General features: G+C 42.9%; 1 protein-coding gene across 1 annotated transcript in view; it reads left to right on the forward strand.

Annotated features, from left to right (window-relative positions):
- The first annotated feature begins 4,072 nt into the window (after positions 1-4,072).
- atp11a (ATPase phospholipid transporting 11A) overlaps positions 4,073-18,917 on the forward strand; it is a 140,973-nt gene continuing 126,128 nt past the window's right edge. Inside the window, exon 1 of the mRNA XM_059970596.1 lies at positions 4,073-4,193. Coding sequence (XP_059826579.1) covers positions 4,143-4,193 — 51 coding nt within the window. The 5' untranslated portion in view covers positions 4,073-4,142. The remainder of the gene's footprint in view (positions 4,194-18,917) is intronic.

The raw sequence follows: 18,917 nt of genomic DNA on the forward strand, positions 1-18,917 counted from the left end.
CAGAAGACCGGTGTATCATGGGAGATGGAAGATCTAAGGCTGTGTGCCCAGGGACCATAGAACCATAGAACACTACAGCACAGTACAGGCCCTTCAGCCCTCCATGTTGTGCCGACCCATATAATCCTTGAAAAAAAGTACTAAACTCACACTACCCCATAACCCTGCATTTTTCTTTCATCCATGTGCCTGTCCAAGAGGCTCTTAAATACCCCGAATGTTTTAGCCTCCACCATCATCCCTGGCAAGTCATTCCAGGCATTCACAACCCTCTGTGTAAAAAACTTACCCCTGATGTCTCCCCTAAACCTCCCTCCCTTAATTTTGTACCTATGCCCTCTGGTATTAGCTATTGGTGCCCTGGGAAACAGTTACTGACTATCCACCCTATCTATGCCTCTCATAATCTTGTAGACCTCTATCAAGTCCCCTCTCATTCTTCTATGCTCCAAAGAGAAAAGCCCCAGCTCTGCTAACCTTGCTTCATAAGACTTGTTCTCCAAACCAGGCAACATCCTGGTAAATCTCCTCTGCACCCTCTCCATAGCTTCCACATCCTTCCTATAATGAGGTGACCAGAGACCTGAAATCTTTGGACACAGAGCTCAGAAGAAGCGACGCAATGGACTCTTAACATCGTAAACCAGCGAGTTGTTTGTTATGTCTCCCCTCTCACTGTGAAACAGAGATATCTCTCTCTCCCTTATGAGGGAGGGAGGGAGAGAGAGAGAGAGAGAGAGAGAGAGAGAGAGAGGGAGAGAGAGAGAGAGAGAGAGAGAGAGAGAGAGAGAGAGAGAGAGCCTGTGCTATGTCGAATGCCAGGTGAACAATGTAGTTTATGGAGTACCTCGAGTCTGTGTCTTTGCTGTTGCTTTACTCACGCTGAGTGCTCGGTGGCGGGTGCCGATGCTTTTTATTGCCGGTGGGGGGAGGGGGGATTGTTGCTTGCTGCTGCTTACGCACGGGAGAGAGGGGAGCTGGGGGGGGGGCTTTGGGGTTCTAACATTTAACTGTCGTTCATTCTTTGGGGCACTCCTCTGTTTCCGTGGATGTTTTGTGAAGAAAAAGCATTTCAGGATGTATATTGTATACATTTCTCTGACATGAAATGTACCTCGGAAACCTTTGAAATTATTTAAAAATAACAGCTCACCCATTAAAGACAAGACATGAGGTAATTTATTTTTTCCCTTTTAAACAACAAAGAGCCTTTGGAACGTCTTACTTACAGGGTGGTGGAAGCAAAGCCTTTGAATGTTAAGATACTTGAGAAGTATAGGCGTGAAACGTTGCCACGGGAGTTGAAGTTACAGTCAGATCAGCTTTGATGTCATTAAATGATGGAGACGTAAATGATCTAAGTGGCCTAATTTTGCTATTAATTCATCATTTGTATAATCTCTAAACTTTTCTGTCATTCTTGCTACATTGCTGCACCTCACCCCTAAGAAGTTTCATTCTGCTTTGCCTCCACTCCAGGATCAAGCTCATTCCAGTTTCAGTCATCAACTTGCAGTGCACAGACATCACACATACACACCCACGGGAAGAGCTACCTGTCTGTACCATGTAGCACCACCACTGACAATAAAACATCTTCATGAGATCCTGGAAAACATGGAGGACTTGGGAGCCACTTCCCGGTGAAAGCAGATACATCATTGTCTTCAATGTGCAATCGATTATCATAATGAAACATGCTTAAAATATATCTTCCCAGCAGAAAACAGAAGGTTCACAGGCTGCAGCAGTGATTATTTATCCCCTACTTGTTTCTAAGACATGAAAGACCCACAATGAATACAAATTGCCTCTTGTGCACACTGAATGATGATGAAGCTTCCTGGCATTTATGAGGAGGTGTCTGATGGCATGGTAAGGTGCGTATTTATGAGGCAGTAAGTTCTTTATGCTGTCTCTGTTGCATAGATTCAAGGTTGTCAGACCACACCGAACGCTTCATTTCTGAATGGCCTTGGGTTGCAGCTTCCCAGTGGGGATATTATACTTCCCCAAAAGTGATTTTAAAACAAATCTCTCCCTCTGCACTCTGGACACTGTTGGGACTCAGGCGTTTTTTTTTTTGTCTAGATTCTGGTGTGGCTTGCACAGTGTGGTGAACTACATATACCTGTCTGGACACGCCCCCCTGCTGACTGCTCCCGTGGCTCCTCCCACAGACCCCGGTATAAAGGCAATTGGAGGCACAGCCCCGGCCTCAGTCTCCAGGATGCAGCGTGGTGGTCACTTGCTGCTTGTTCTTTCTTCCAGCCAATAAAAGCCTATATCTCGCCTCACGTCTCAGACAGTTATTGATGGTGCATCACACAGCAGAGCCAACTGAATGTAATTGGGACTTTGGTGCTGGGATATTTTCCCAGTGGAGGACACTGACGTAGGTTTGCTTATCCTTTCAGTGGATTTGGGGGATTTTACAGAGCCTGCTTTGCTGATATTGTTTTAAGATACCCACAGTAGGTGGGCAAATCACAGAAAAGTATGGGGAAGAGATGAGAGCAATGTATCAATGTTGCCCAGCTGATCATGAGTTTTGTGCTTTAACTTGCAGTCCTGATCTATTTATCATATGTATATCAAAACATACAGTGAAATGTGTTGTTTGCATTAACTACCAACACACCCAATTATTGCTGGAGGCCACAGAATCTGGCACCAATATAGCATGCCCACCAGCAGAATAACACAACCAGCAACAACAAGCCCCCTTTCCCACCGTCCCAACCACTCACCCAAACAGATAGTCCTCTGACCCCAGGATAGGCCACAGGAGATATCAGGTATCAGGGCCTCCAACCTCCAGTTCAAGACTGAGGTCTAGAAGGCAAATGTGAATTTCATGATTGATATCAGCTTCTGAGATAATGGATGGCGCCCATGCTGTTCGGAGTTTTGTTATGGACCCTGATTGTTGGAGGGTGGTGTTGCACCAGGGAGAGATCTGATTGCTCCGATGTCTACGCCTTACTGGGCAGCCCTGTCAGAAAGCAGGCACAGGAACAACGGACGAAATAGGCCAAGTAAGATGCACAATTTCCTCCAAGTGACCAGATGAATATAATTATTAATCCGGCATTTACTCTTGACCGCTACGCATTTGAACGCACAAGTTTAATTATCAGTATGTGTTACCAGTAAATAGTACACTGTGGACTGCGTACACCTATTGCGAGAGCATACAGGTTGAAGTGAACATTGGACCAAATTTTGCAGCGTGGGTAGCAATTTTCATCGTTATTTAAATAGAAACTAAAAGTTTTGAGAAGGAACTGTAGATTAGCTGAGGACATCGGGGCTCCCGTGGATGGTGCATTTATTCCGGCGCGTCCCACGAAACTGGGAAACAACGCGCCATTAATAATCCTTTTCATCATTGTAGCAGAGCAAAACCATTTCCCTCTTCCCGGCGAAGATCTAAATGCCCTCTCGCTGTTTCACTATCAGTGAAATTGTTATAATCGAACTCCGACATTAGAATAGAACTCTCCATATCACTTTACTGTACGGGGAGGGGCTTTGCCGGTTCTGTCGGATGGGACAGTGACTTTCAGCCAGTGCCCCAATAAAAGGGTAAACGAGAGCAGCAATGGCATTGATTGAAGGACTGAGTGCCTTATGTAAATCTGGTGCTCCAGTGAAGTGCTGTGCAATATGCCATATTATAGTCTTTTACTTCTGGAGCCAAAGGTTCTCTGATTGGTGTAAACATCGCAAGGGGAACGCTGCTAATAAAATATTTAAAGCAACCAGAGGCCGTGCCCCGCCCTACTGATATATCAGGTTTCCAGGGTACGGGACGTGCCCATCAATCGCTGCGCGTTTTGTTGCTCAGGAGTGGTGGCTGGAGCGTCGGGGGCGGAGACGAATCATGCGCCGCACCTCAGAGGGTTAGAATCGGAGCAGAGAGCGCAATGGGCTGTAGCTCGCTCGGGGCTGTGATCCGCCGCTGGGTGAGTGATCGCTGGTGAGCCAAGGCCACCGGTAAACCCTGGGAGCGAGGAGCGACTTCCGCGCCCGGGTTCTGCCGCCTGTCCTGGCGGCCGATCCTGCTGGAGTTCGCCTCTACCTTTCTCGTTGTTTGGAACCTCTCCGACGTCGGGAGTTCCGGGAAGTGAGAGGTTTTCATGTGCGGTTTAACTTCATGCTATTGTTATTTGAGGAATCCACAACCTGTGGTGAGGCAGACCCATACCTGTGATCCCGGTTTATTTCCACCAGCAAGACGCAGACTGAAGCAAGTCTGGTGGAAGTTTTGATTTAATGCTGCGCTCCGATTGCCAATTACTATAAGTGATTATTACTATTACGTTCTTTCAAGTTGTCTTCATTCGCCAATTCATTCATTCATTCATGCATTGTTTGATACAATTATATGTGTGTCTGTGTGTGTGTGTGTGTGGGGGGGTAATAGGCTGAGTTTTAAAATCGGGCAAAGCACTGATAGCGGGTGTTCTAATTGGGCGGCAACTGTTCACAATCTTGTGTTAATGAAAGTATCCAAGTTTGTTGTTTTGCAGTTATAGGAGGAAAGTTAGTTTCGAGGTGGACGGGGTGACATTAGAGGAGACGCAATAATAAATCCACTAGGTTCTGTTACTAGGTTTGACAGCGATTAAAGAAGGTTTTTCCACACACCGTTGAGCTCGGATGATCTGATTGAATTATGTAAGTTACTAGCAAAGGGTTGGCAGGATATTTGCAGAGTGATCTGCCCAAGGGTGGAGAATCTTGAATAAACATGCAGACATTCCAGCTATAGATCTGCCTCCTAGTGACTTAACACTCGCCAGTCTACGTCTAAGTGATGAGGCTATTTCCTTTGGGAAAATTGAAAAAAAGGTGCCATCTCGACATCTGCAATCTATGTGAATGACATGGGTAAAGAGCTTGATCATTGTCAAATTTGTTGCTGATACAGAAGGTTAGGAAGTAGTGATTGGATATAAAGTTATTAAGTATGCAAGGTGGAGCTCAATGTAGGTAAATGAGGTATCTCTCAGAATGAGAAGGCAATTATACTTTAATAAGAACAAGACTAGGAAATATTGAGGTACAAAGGTATCTGGGCGGCCTGGTATTTGAAACAGAATATTAGCTGGCAGGTAGTGGAAGTATTAGAAGGCCAATGGAATATTGCCACTTCCTGCAAGAAGTATAAAACTAGAGGAGCTAACACTGGGCACTCTCCGGTCAGTGCGCCGCTGCTCAAGCTTGGGGTATTATGGTGTTCCATTCCAATGCTGTCTATAAGGGGCTTGTCTGCTCTCCCCCTCAGCTGCGTGGGTTTCCTTCCACAGTCCAAAGATGCATTAGTCAGCAGGTTCATTCTTCTTTGAAAATGATCCTGTGTTGAGGCTAGTGTTTAAAAATAGGCGAGTTTCTGGGTGGTGCAGCCCGTTGGGCTGGAAGGGCCTGTTCCATGTTGTGTATCTCAATCAGAAATAAAAAACATGCCTGCAGATGCTGAAGACCTGAAGTGAAAGTAATGCTAAAACACCTAGCAGTCTGCATCCGTGGAAAGAGAAAAAGACTTCACATCTCAAGTAAGGACTCTTCATCAGAACTGGAAGGGGAGCAAAGAACTTTATATCAAACTGTAGAGATGTACAGAACACAAAAAGAATATCTGGTAGAGTGAAATAACTTTGATAGAGAAAAACAAATGTGTGAATTGTAAAATGTAATGCTAAAACAGTGTATTATAGAGAGAAAAAATCTGAACTTGTATCATAGCTGGAGGATTTTTCAATTCTGACAAGATGGGGAAAGCTAGATGTCTAGAAGTTGCCTGAATTCAGAAGGTTGCAGCATTCGTTTGTGGGTTACGAGAAGCTGCTTCCCTAAACTTGCAATGGGCCTTGTATATTGTAGCAGACTGTAGATTAATTTCCGAGTGGGATGGCAGACAGCTGAAACTCCTGGGTCAGTCTTGGGACTGGCTGCAGGGGCTCAGCAACAAAATCATTCAAAATGTGCTTGTGGTCTTCCTTTCACTGAAGGAAGCAGTGTGATCGGCAAATGCAGTGCATTCGATCAGAAGAAGCATGAACGAGTCTCTGCTTCATTTCGAAAGACTATTTGGGTCTTTGGATGATGGAAAGGGAAGACCAAAAGGATGGCTATTGTAGGGGGGATAGCACCTATCCATAAGATGAGTGGAAATGAGGACATAAGAGAAGACCATTGGGTCATGAGGAGAGCAAGTCTTTCAAAACACTGAAAGGGACCTGTTTCAGGGGGAATCTTCTTGGAGTTCATAGAAACTGCAAAGGGAAATTGGGTTGTCTAGATCTGGGTGCAAACAGAATCTTATTCTGAACCTTGTTTAAGACAGAGTTGAGGAATAGTTTCTTTTGAGGGTTCTGAATCTTTTGAATTCTCTCCCCTGGGATTTTACAGAGCCATTGAACATAATCAACAAGTGTGAGCTACAGTGAGTACGGTGAGGGAAAGTGGTTTTGAGGCCAAGGTTGGATTAGTCATAACTTTGATTGACACTGAATAGTTGATTGGCCTTTTGTTTCTTAAGCTCATGTGGAAGTGAGATTACTTTCAAGTCATGTGTGATTATAGATTTTCCCAAGTTGTGGATAGCTTAAACATATGAAGGGAGTTTGGGAGAAGAGTAGGATGGATGTGGGGCAGTAGGAATCAAACATTGTGTCTCATACCTGGTTGGGATAAAAACACTTATGATCTCCGTACCATGAATAAAACAAATTAGTTTTTCATTCTATGCAGAATACAGATTATTGAATGTCGATAATTGTTTTTCTATAACACGATCATTGTATCTTTAAGAAGAATCTGAATGGTTGAGGTAAATGCCCTACCATAGCCTATGTGTTTTAATTAAGTATATTGTTTGCCGGCTGCACCTCCAATATCCAAACTTTTGTGTTGTGAACATTTCTCAGGGGTGGAATTGTGTTGTAACCTGGGGAAGACCTGCATTAGAGGTTGATAGATTCTTGATTGGTCAGGGCATGAAAGGATCTGGGGCTGAGAAGAATATTGGATCAGCCATGATGAAATAGTGGAGCAGATTCAATGGGCCAAATGGTCTAATTCTGCTCCTATATCTTAAGGTCTTTTTACTTAATGGTAGGGCAGATTAGAAGGGCTCATGCTAAAAAAAAATTATGATAAAGATAGTGTTTCACTCATTTTGTAAGTCTTGGAAATTTTCCATCCAAAAGTGATACTGAAGTTTAGTTTAGTAAGTTGAGTTTATTCAACCTGAGACCAATAGACTTTGATAATTAAATGAAATATAGAAATGCAGGTTGAAACGGAAAAATGGCATCCACAGAATCTGTTATGAACTTATTGAGGATGCATAGGAACTTGTTTTTTTATATATAGCAAGCTTTTTATTCACCTTATTAAATGTTTCTTGGAGTATGTGAAGTACAAAATGAATGCTGTATTTCCAGGAAAGGATCATTTCTCTCTGACACTATCATAAAATCTGTAACTTCCTTTGAACCTTTTAAGGGCTCCTCTCGGTCTCTGTAAACAAAATCATTGAAACATTGATAGCTGTAGCCTCAATTGACAAGGCCCTAAACTCATGGAATTCCCATCTCTGTATATCTCTGTTTCAAATGCATGTAAATGTTCAGTAGAGATGCAAGAAATTGGAATCTACAGCAAAATACAAAGTATTGTAGGAACTCAGCAGGGCAGATAGCATCTGCAGAGGCAGAGGGATGGTTGATATTTTAGTCAAGAGCACGCATTATAACTGTGTGGTGGAAGAGTAGCCACTCCAAAGGGCCAAGACATGAGCCAGTACATGATTGGTGAACCTAGATGGAATTCCAGATATTACCTGATGTACTGAGTTCCTTCAGCAGTGTTTTTTTGCTCTGAATGTCTGGTTTAAATAGTATGTGCAACACCTAGCCGAAGATTTTAGTACAGAATTGGATTATAAATTGTAACTTCAGTAATCAATTTCTCAGTTACTTTGAGCATCAGTGTGTGAAATAAGTTTCACTGAAATAATAGTGGACAGAAATGCTGCATGGAGGTTACAATCCGATCAACCATAATCTTATTAAATGCCAGAGTAAATTTGAGGGGTGAAATAGTCCACTCTTCCTAATTTGTATGCTATTGTGCTAGTTCTTTCATGTGCTAAATAATTGCCGCAATTCCCTGAAGGGGGAATGTTGGTAGAACTGGCTGAATGAATCTTGAATAATTTCTTGTTGAAATGCTGCTTTCTTGCTAATCTTTAGTATTGTAGGACTTTTTTTTAACAGTTGAGAAAGCAGGCTCTATGGTTTTAAAGTCAGATTTGAAAAAAATTGGCATAGCAATCTGTGACTACTGATTAGTTGTCCAGATCATGTGCTCAGTCCTGAAGTAATGCTTGAACCCACAATTTTCAGAATGAAGGAAGTGTAAATCACTGAGCCAAATTTGGACTATTTAAAAAAAATATTTCAGTGCATGAGGATATGCAATAACTCATGCTCATTGACGACTAAAAACGATTTCTTTGACAGAGAAACTGAACATCCTTGTGGTGTGCAGCTGGAGATTAAAAGCACAATATTTAAGTGGGATCTCCAGCTACTGACTGGTGACAGGACTTGCTGTCAATCTGGCATTGATGCAATCATTTGTAAATTGTTACTGCTGGATTACCTGAGATTAAACGAGCGATTGACCTGATCTAGTTCCAGTTAGTGAATAAGAATTGTCAGTTCTTGGTATATTCACCATTTCTGATTTCTTTCTTTCTTTCAGTAAGCAATACTGATGTGTAATGGTTTGCAATCTTGTTTTTTTTTGTTTGCTGTTGTTTGTGAAAATTTTACCTGATGTTTTCATCAATACAACATTAATGCTCTTAAATTAGATTATTGCTGTCAGAAGTAAAGCTGCTTATGTTTGTTCTTGCTGGCTAACAGCCTTTCATGACACTGATTTCATTATCTGAATTTCTGTTTGTTTACTTGTCTCTTTGCCGGAGTTTCTAACGAGTGAAACCAGGAGAGCAGCTGGAGCACGTCCGTCTCTAATCATTTTGTCAGGCCAAGACTTGCAGCAGCATGGTTAAGATTGAGGAAGCTGTTCGCTCCATTTGTGTTGTGGTGCAAAGTTTGAAAATCAACAGGTCATTGGATGTGATTGTCCTTAATTCTGTGGGGTTTTTTTTCCAATGGTGAGGGAGCCCAAGACCACAGGACACAGCCTCAGAGTGGAGGGGTGTCCCTTTAGAACTGAGATGAGGAGGAGTTTCTTTAGTCGCAGAGTAGTGAATCCATCAGGCAGCTGTGGGTGCCAAGTCATTTGGTATATTTAAGGCAGAGGTTGATAGATGAAAGGATATGGGAAGAAGGGAGGAGGTTGGGGCTGAGAGGGGCAATGGAGCAGCCATAATGAAAAGCCAGAATGTACTCAATGGGCCAAACGGCCTTGTTCTGCTCCTAAATCTTACTCTCCTAAGACATTGCAGTTCTCAATTTCTTGGTTGTAACAGAGTTTTTAAAAACTCCCAAAGATCCACATGGATTTCTTGTCCATGCTGCTAATAAATGTTCAGAAATATAAACGGAACACAAATTCAGCCATTTGTTACCGCTGTACCAATTCTGTAGGAACACAGCTGAGTTTGTTCCCATGCTACATCTTACTGTACAATATCCATTTCCTTTGTTTTCAAATAATAACCAAAATTCCTTTTGTGTAAATGTATATGCTTACTGGGCCTCTAGTGCCCTCAGGCAGAGAAATCTTTGGAGAAGCTGAAGAATCTTCTCCTTATCCCTACTCTGAAAACCTGCCCCTGTCAGGAAAAACTTCATGTATGTGTTTTTTTTTTAATCGTGGCTCCATGACTTTGGCTATCAGAGAACCAGTGACCTGGGTTTAGTTCCACCGCTGTTTGTAAGGAGTCTGTATGTTCTCCCTGAGGACGTGTGGGTTTCCTTGGGGGCTTCTGTTTCTTCCCATGTTCCTAAGACGTATGGGCTAGTAAGTTAATTGGGCAGAATGGGCTTATTGGGTCAGAAGCCTATTATTGTGCTGTATCACTAAATATAAAAAAAATAAGCTTGTGTTTCAATGTTATCATAATTAGTTCTTCTGCTGACAACACAGTGTTTGCACATGTGATCTCCCTTCCATAGGACAAAACCCTGTCCCCATGAAGGGTCTTGGTCTGAAATATGGGCTCTGTATTCCTTTCCATAGATGCTGCCTGACCTGCTGAGTTCCTCCAACATTTTGAGTGTGTTACCCTGGGCTGGGAATTAATCTGGTGAGCTGTCAGTGCACTCGAAGTCTTCGGTTGTGCTCGTGTACAATGGTCCAAGTGTAGCATTGTGATACTAACAGAACTGAAGTAAGCCGTTGTGACTCTTCCAGTAAATGCAGAACATGCTAAAGAGGTTATGCAGGTCAGGTCACCTCATTGGAGAGAGAGCAATTACTTACAGCTCAGTGGCCTTGCATCAGAGGAGAAATTATTGAATGGTATAGAGTCCTGAAGGTCACAACCTTTTTAGACAATTGATCACAACATAATTAAAAACCATTGGGGGGGGGGTCACCAGTGTCTACTTCACTATCTTTTTAATCAGGGAGGAGCTACAGGAACATTAGGTGACAGTTTTTTACCTCAGGCTGTGAGATAAATGAATGCCCGGCCTCTTCCAAGGTCTTGTTACTAGGACTGTGAGCTGTTTACCATTTACTGTACTGTTGAGTGTTTACTATTTATTTGTGCTGTGTACTGCATGCATTTTCAATTGTATCTAGTAACTTATTTCTGGTATTGTTTTTGTACTGTGTGTGAAATGTGTTTTGTTTGGTTGTATGTATGTACAATCAGATGGCAATAAACTTGAATCTGATTTCTTGCCTGCATTGTGCTTCATTAGGATAGTGCAGGAAACCACTGACGGAGGTCAGAACGAGAAGGCGGTGGATAAATTTGTCACCGGCAATTAGAAAGTCACAATTGCCCTTGGGGACTGACTAGAGGAGTTTTGAAGGCAGTCACATAATTCATGTTTAGTTCCTGTAGTGTTGAGAAGACGGCTGGGAGTGAAAAAGTGAAATGCTAGGAGTTGATCTGCTGTGGTTACAGAGGATTGTGCCGTGGGAAGTGGAGTGGTTGGGGATTTAACCAAACCCCTGGGAGTGTGGAGAAAGTGGTCTGTTCAGAATGCTAAGAGAGCGTGGGAAAGAGTCTGGAGGTTTCATTGAAGATGGTACAAATTATGGAGTAACGATCCGTTGAATTTGGGACTGGCTAAAGTGCAGGGAAGGACAGGAAGAGCCCTGCATTGCCTTTGAATGGAGGAGAGCGGATGTAGGAAATGGAGTAAACATGGTTGAGTATGCCACTCCAATGATTTGCTTCCCTCCAACAGATCATTGATAACTCTAACACTCTCAACAGGATTGCACCACTAGATGCAGCTTCACCCACCCTGCCGAGCATTCGAAAGGGACCATTTCAGTGATTCCCTAACCCTCACTTCTCCACTTCCACCAGCCTCCCCTTCCTATGACATTTACAGAGCATGCGGTACTTTGCCCAATTCATCGCTTTCAGGCGAAACAGCAATTGACTTGCACTTCCAGTTTATTATCACATTCAGTGCCCGTGAGGTGGTTCATCTGCACAGGAAATTAACTGCTGATTGGGTGACCAGTTTGTACAACGCATCAGTTGAAAACAATTGGAAAATACTGGAAATATTCAGTGGGTCAGGCTGTATCTGTGTAAAGGGAAATGGTCAATATTTCAAGTTAGAGACCTCTTTACTGCCATTTGCCTCCCTATTCCACAAGGTAACCCTGAGCATCCAGTTACCTTTCTCCTTCGTTTTTGGTCCTACTCTGACCTCTTGTACCAACATGATTTGAAGCATAATATGCCACCGTCCATCTTGGCATATTATAGCCCTGGTGATTTGGTAATGAACTTGACTAACCTGGGTAACCTACTGTGTTCTCCCCCCCCCCCCCCCAACTCAATTCACAGATGTTTCTGTGGGGTATTAAAGTGACGGTCAACCTGACAACATTATTCTTAACTCTGTATCAGAAATATTTCCTTTATCTGTCTGCTTACATTTGATTTCCCATCACTCATTTAGAACCTTGCCCGTGTCTCCAAACAATGTTTCCTTGATCCTTGTGCTACCTTCTCCCTACCTTGTTCTCTTGCTCTTAATGTATGTATACAATTCCTTGGGATTTTCTTTAATCCGACAGTCAAAGGACTTTTCATGGCCTTCCTGGCTCTCCAAATTCCCTTGAGTTCTTCTCTAGCTTTATGATTCTCAAGGGCTCCACTTCATTTTAGCTTCCTAAGCCTTAAGTATGCTTCCTTTTCATCCTTGACTAAATTTACCATCACCCTGAATTCAAGGCTCCCTTGCCTTGTCCTATTGTTCATCCTTAGACCATGAGGTGTAAGAAAAAATAGACAAATGAGCAGAGTTGGACCATCTGGCCTATCAAATCTGCTCTGCCATTCCATCATGGTCGACTTGTTATTCCTCTCAACCCCCTTCACCTGTCTTCTTACCATAACCTTTGATACCCTGACTTATTAAGAACCTATCAACCTCTGCCTTAAATATACCCAGTGACTTGGCACGCAGAGCTTTCTGTGCTGAAGAATTCCACAGATTCACCACCCTCTAGCTAAATAAATCTTTAATCTTCTCTGTTCCAAATGGTTATCCCTCATTTCTATGACCAGAGGACTCAGCTTCAGAACAGAGGGGTGTACTTTTAGAACAGAGATGAGGAATTTGTTTAGCCAGAGAACCTGTGGAATTTGTTGCACAGGTGACTGTGGAGGCCAAGTCTTAATGTACGTCTAAGCCAGAGGTTGATGGGTTGTTGATTGGTCAGGGGATTGGGGCTGAGAGGAAAATTGGATCAGACATGATGAAATGTTGGAACAGACTTGATGGGCCAAAAAAGGCCTAATTCTGCTCCTACATCTCATTATCTTGTGGTCTAATTCTGAGGCTGTGCGCTCTGGTCCAAGACTCTCCCACTATAGGAAACATCCTCTGCATATCTGCTCTATCCAGACCTTTCAATTTGCGATGGGTTTCATTGAGATCCAGCCACCCCCTCCCATTCTTCCAACTCCTGCGAGTACAGGCACAGAGCCATGAAATGCTGTTCATGTTAACCCCTTTCATTCCTAGGATCGCTGTCATGAAATCTTCTGGACTCTCTAATGCCAGCACATCCTTCCTTGGATAAGGGGTCTAAAACTGCTCACAGTGGTCTGACCAGTGCCTTATAAAGCCTTAGCATTACATCCTTGTTTTTGTATCCTAGTCCTCTGGAAATTAATGCTAACATTCCTTTTGCCTTCCTTACCCCTGACTTAACCTGTAAGTTAACCTTCAGAAAATACTGCACGGAGACTCAAGTCCTTCTGCAGCTGATTTTTTTTTTGAATTTTATTCTCATTTAGAAAATGATCCATACCTTTATTCCTTTTGCCAGAGAAGGAAAGAAGTACAAGACCATGCATTTCCCTAGATTATATTCCATCTGCCATTTCTTTGCAGAAGGAATTAGATTGGGAGAATGAGCAGACTCCTTGATATTTCAGCTTTTTTTCTCCTTATGGCTTTTTTAGTTGCCTTGTTGTTTTTAAAAGCTTCCCAGTCCTCTAACTTGTGGTTAAGAAGGCATACAGTATATTGGCCCTCATCAATTGTGGGACTGAGTTTAAGAGCCAAGGGGTAATGTTGCAGCTATATCGGACCCTGGTCAGACCCTTCTTGGAGTACTGTGCTCAGTTCTGGTCGCCTCACTACAGGAAGGATGTGGAAGCCATAGAAAGGGTGCAGAGGAGATTTACAAGGACGTTGTCCGGATTGGGGGGCATGCCTTATGAGAATAGATTGAGTGAGCTTGGCCTTTTCCCATTGGAGGGACGGAAGATGAGAAGTGTACAGGATAATGAAAGGCATTGATCGTGTGGGTGGTCAGAGGCTTTTTCCCAGGGCTGAAATGGCTAGCATGAGAGGGCACAGTTTTAAGGTGCTTGGAAGTAGGTACAGAGGAGATGTCAGGAGTAAGTTTTTTTTTACACAGAGTGGTGAGTGCGTGGAATGGGCTGCTGGCGGAGGTGGAAATGATATGGTTTTTTAAGAGACTCCTGGATGGCTACATGGAGCTCAGAAAAATAGAGGGCTATGGGTAAGTCCAGGGTAGTTCTAAGGTAGGGACATGTTCAGCACAGCTTTGTGGGCTGAAGGGCCTGTACTGTGCTGTAGGTTTTCTATGTTTCCCACGAATGTTTGCTATATTCTCTTTTATGTTGTCCTTGACTTCCCTTGCCAACCATGGTTGCCTCATCCTTCTCACTGGGACATGTAGTCATGTAATAAATGCTGTCATCCCTAAAGGTGATAGTGCGGAGAGATAGAGATAATACGAAAGGCCCGTGGGTTTCTTGCCTTCATCAGCTAGACATTGATTATAATAACATAAACATTATGTTTAACTTTGAATTGGAAAAATCTGGAACACCGTGTGCCTTTTCTGTCACCAAACTATAGCAAGGATGTAACTTTATTGATGAGGATGCAGAGGAGATTAATCTCTCTGCATGTCATGAAGCTGAGGAGGTTTGGGGGGGGGGCGGGGAGAGGATTCTGCTGATTGGGGTATACTGAAATGAATGGTACCTCTCACTGAGAGATTAGTCGGAATCCAGATTTGAGTTGGTGACTGAAACAGATACGCTCGTAACAAAGAGAAACACTTGAATTGTCAAGATAGTAAGCAAAGGACCAAATGCTGGTAAATGAGATTATACAGATGGGTAGCTTCTTACAAGGATGTTGCCAGTGCTTGAGGATATGAAATGTATGGAAAGGTTGAATGGATTAGGACTGTATTCCCGAGAGTGTAGAAGAATGAGGAGAGATATGTTAATTGAGGGGTATAGATAGGGTAAATGAAAGCAGCCTTTTTCTACTGGGGTTTGGTGAGAATAGAACTAGAGGTAATGGGTTAAGGGTGAAATGTGGAAGGAGAATATGAAAACAGAGTGGTGAGTGTGGGACAGTCTGGCGATATGGCGAGAAGGCAGGTGTATGCAGTTGAGTGGGATCCGGGATCAACCATGGTAGAATGGCAGAGCAGACTTGATGAGCTGAATGGCCTAATTCTGCTACTATGTCTTTACATTGTAATTTATAGTAATTTTGTGAATTACAATTAAAAAATGTATTGCAAAAGAGCAGAAATAGTGAGGTTTCATTGCTCTTTTTGGAGATCTGATGGCAGAGGGACAATCTGATGGGGGTGCTTTTTGAGGCATTGCCTTTTGAAGGTGTCCTCAATGCTGGGGAGGCTAGTGCCCATGATGGAGTTGGCTAACTTTCCAACAGTCATGACCAGTCATGGGGAACTTGCTGCATTGAGGATGGTTACATTTTGAGGCTCATTTCCCACAGATTGCTGGACATACTGATGGTGACAATTTTTGAGCAAAGGAGCTCATGTGGTAATGACAGTCAGGAGCAGTCAATCAGAGTTGGCCTTCTCATCTATGTCGTCCCAGTAGACAATGAGTTGTACCTTGAATCAAAGAGGGGCAAAGTGATCTTCATGCAAGAGTACCGTTAGAAAATCAAAGGAGTACACATTGTACTGCACTGATTTTTGTCTCTGAGCCTTTGAATATGTCAGTCGAGAAATGGAAATATCTTTTTTAAATTTGGCTCTGTACTGTCTCTACTGCTATATAGCATGCAAATACAATGTTATTTATTTTAAATAATGGATCACAACTAACTCAGTGCAGGGTAAACTCTGTCAAGCCATGTCATCTCACATGTGGCCTTTGGAGCAAACACACTTGTGATTTCTTTGTTAGGATTGAGATTAGAGTAAGTGATTCAAAGATGATGATGAAGAATCCAGTGCCAGAGAGTTTTTAAAGGTGGAAAAGCTGTCGGCCTGGGGCAGTTCCGCTCATAATCTGAGAAGTCTGTGTCCCGTGTTACAATTGCTCATCACACCTGGGGTGTTGCTTAGTTGCAGGGGATAGCCATGACTACTTCTGTGCTTGATCATGCCCCTCGCTCTCCACTCGGTGTTGCAGAACTGCCTTCCTGGCCATTAGATCTCATCTGGCCAGTCTGCTGGAGGTAAGTTCACGTACAAGGCCAGGCATGTTCCTGTCTCACAAGGCTGAGGTCTGCTGGCTCTCTCACCCAGTGTAACCCACCTGTCAAAGCGATGGCCACTGTTGCGCGCAAGCAGGCAATTGGAGCCACAGGTGAGAGTTGAGTGTCTTGTGGGAGCCAAAAGTGAATGGCCTGTCCTGAATGGACAAATCAAGCCCCTTCACCTGTTGTACTACTCCTCCCTGGACACCTATATACCTCAATTCAAAGATTCATTTGGGGAGAAAATGTAGGATTTATTCTGATTTGTGGGAATCTTAGCCCCATGTCTGTGCAATGGATTCAATAGCACTTGTTTTTCTGCAGACGAGGAGGGGAATGGAGGGGGAGAATGTTATACTTGACCACAGTGCCCTGCTTAAGACCAACTAAGCTAATGGGGCTGCACCCATTGTTTACAATATGGAAGTTCTGAATAAAAGCTGTTGAAAGTGTAATTGTTTTGTTTGGACGTTCCAACAGTATGTTGCTATTGAGGATAAAGCAGCCTGCGTGATGAGCAATCCACCCTGAATGTCTACGCATTTCACCATGGGCAGATCATGACTATATGTACAACTGTAGCACTTAGTGAAAGTATGTTGGATATCGCCTTGCAACTGTGACCTCTACAATGAGAAGGATATGAAGCAATGGATTACCCTACTATTGGGGAGCCCCCTCCTTGTTGCAGGTGCCATCGGGGCTTGGAAATGTATTGGCATTTCTTCATTTACTGTCACAGTACCCAACTGAGTCATGATATGTCATGAAATCTTTTGTCAAATGTGAATCAGATCATCTGTTGCCCTAGTTTCTGCCTGTTGACATGCTGGTGCTTGTGCATGGGAGGGGGGAAGGGGGCTTTGGGGTTCTGATGTTGCTGTCATTTATTCTGTGGGTTTTTGTTTCATGGATGTCTGAAGAGAAAGAATTTCAGGTTGTATGCTGCATACATTCTCTAATATTAAATTGAATTATTTGATTGATTCTTGCCATCTTTCAATGTCTTCATCTGTGATGAAATTGAATGCATCTGCAGCATTGTTTATTTATTTTGCCTATATTTCCGTTCATGAATCTATTTTTCATCCTCACGTAGTTGAAACCGAAGGGGAGAGTTAGCTGATTTCGATGGGGTGGAGGAATGTGTTGAAAGGCAACTATAGTCAGAAAATGATATAGTATCTTGGTTGGCACACAGTCTACCAAGTCTGTGCCAACCATTTTGCTCAGTTAACAGTAATGCTACAATAATGCTTCTCCCCACATTTCCACCAATTTCATCCCTACTCTTGCAGTAGTCTACAGCTCACCTACTTGCAAATGACAGAGATCAATTAACTTATCAGCCTGCACATTTTAAGTTGTGAAATGAAGCTTCAACATCTGAAAGAAACCTATAAGGTCATGGCAAGAATGTGCAAACTCCACACATGCCTGCTAACTGGAGGAGCGAGGCAGCATTTCTGTTGGTGTTAGCATTGCGTCTGTAGCACCCAATGGCTAGACTGTGAAGAAATGTAAAAATTGCAAAATAAAATGTTTTTGAGGCACGAAGCAAAAGGAGAAGTAATTATTCATGGATGAGAGAAATTCAAGTTAATTTTAAATCCAAGAAAGCTAATAAAGTTTCCAGAAATAGCAGCAAGCCTGAGGATTGGGAGTAATTTGGAACCTGGCAGAGGATCAAGAAATTGATTTATATATTTAAAAAAAAGGCCAGGTAGTGAGAAACAAAAATTGACTGGCAGAGCTTCTGAGTGTATAAAATGTATAAAGCTAAGCTAAAGGAGTGTTATTCCCTGCAGACTGACTGGGGAGCAAGGGTGTAGCAGAGGATAAACCAAGGCAATTTCATTCCCTGCAGACTGACTGGGGAACAAGGGAGTAGCAGGGGAATTAAACAGTGACTCTCTCATGACAAGAAATGAAGAATTCATTTGAAGGAATAAAGTAGGGTATTAGAAAACAAAAGTAAAAATCCCACCGAGAAGCTAGGGAGAATAAAGACTGACAACGATCCAAATCCTGGTGCGTGGAGCTGGTGGAGTCATTGGTGCTGGTGTTTCCAAATCTGTTAGATTCTGAAATTATTCCTGTGAATTAGAAGATTACAACTATCCCTCACCATTGAAAAGAGGATGGAGAACATGGGGAACTAAACTTTTGGCTGAACGGTCAGTGGTAGTGAAAATGTTGGTATTTATGATGAAAGATGTAGTGATCGAATAACAAAGAATACTCTGACTGAGTTGAGTCAGCATATATACACTGAAGTTATTGGTGATGAGTACTTGTCAACTTGCCCAATTTGGACAAGGCTGGTCTCTTTGGACTGCGCAGGTACAGTAAGTGTCAGCATCAGGCCAAAACCCAGCTGCAAATAAAAGGAGGGTGGTCTCAAGTGGAGGGGCCATTATTGGAGTGAGCCAGTGATAGTGTGAAGACTTTGGCTTAACAAGCTTTGATGTACAGAGCAGTCAGGATAGAATGCTCCTCCTGTCAGATGTGGGAATTCAGGACACCTGGCGGTTTCCTTGATTGCTGTATCTGTGGGAAGTTGCCCAACTTCAGCGCCTGACTGACGGGATCAAGGAGTAGTAACTGGAGTTGGATGTATTCAGGATCATTCAGGCTGAAGATATTATAGTGGAGACTTTTGAAGTCTCAACTACAATAGGTGTTCACACCCAGAGTACAGGCTTCAGACAG

Source organism: Hypanus sabinus, chromosome 5 (assembly GCF_030144855.1).
Source record: "Hypanus sabinus isolate sHypSab1 chromosome 5, sHypSab1.hap1, whole genome shotgun sequence".
Lineage (NCBI taxonomy): Eukaryota > Metazoa > Chordata > Chondrichthyes > Myliobatiformes > Dasyatidae > Hypanus > Hypanus sabinus.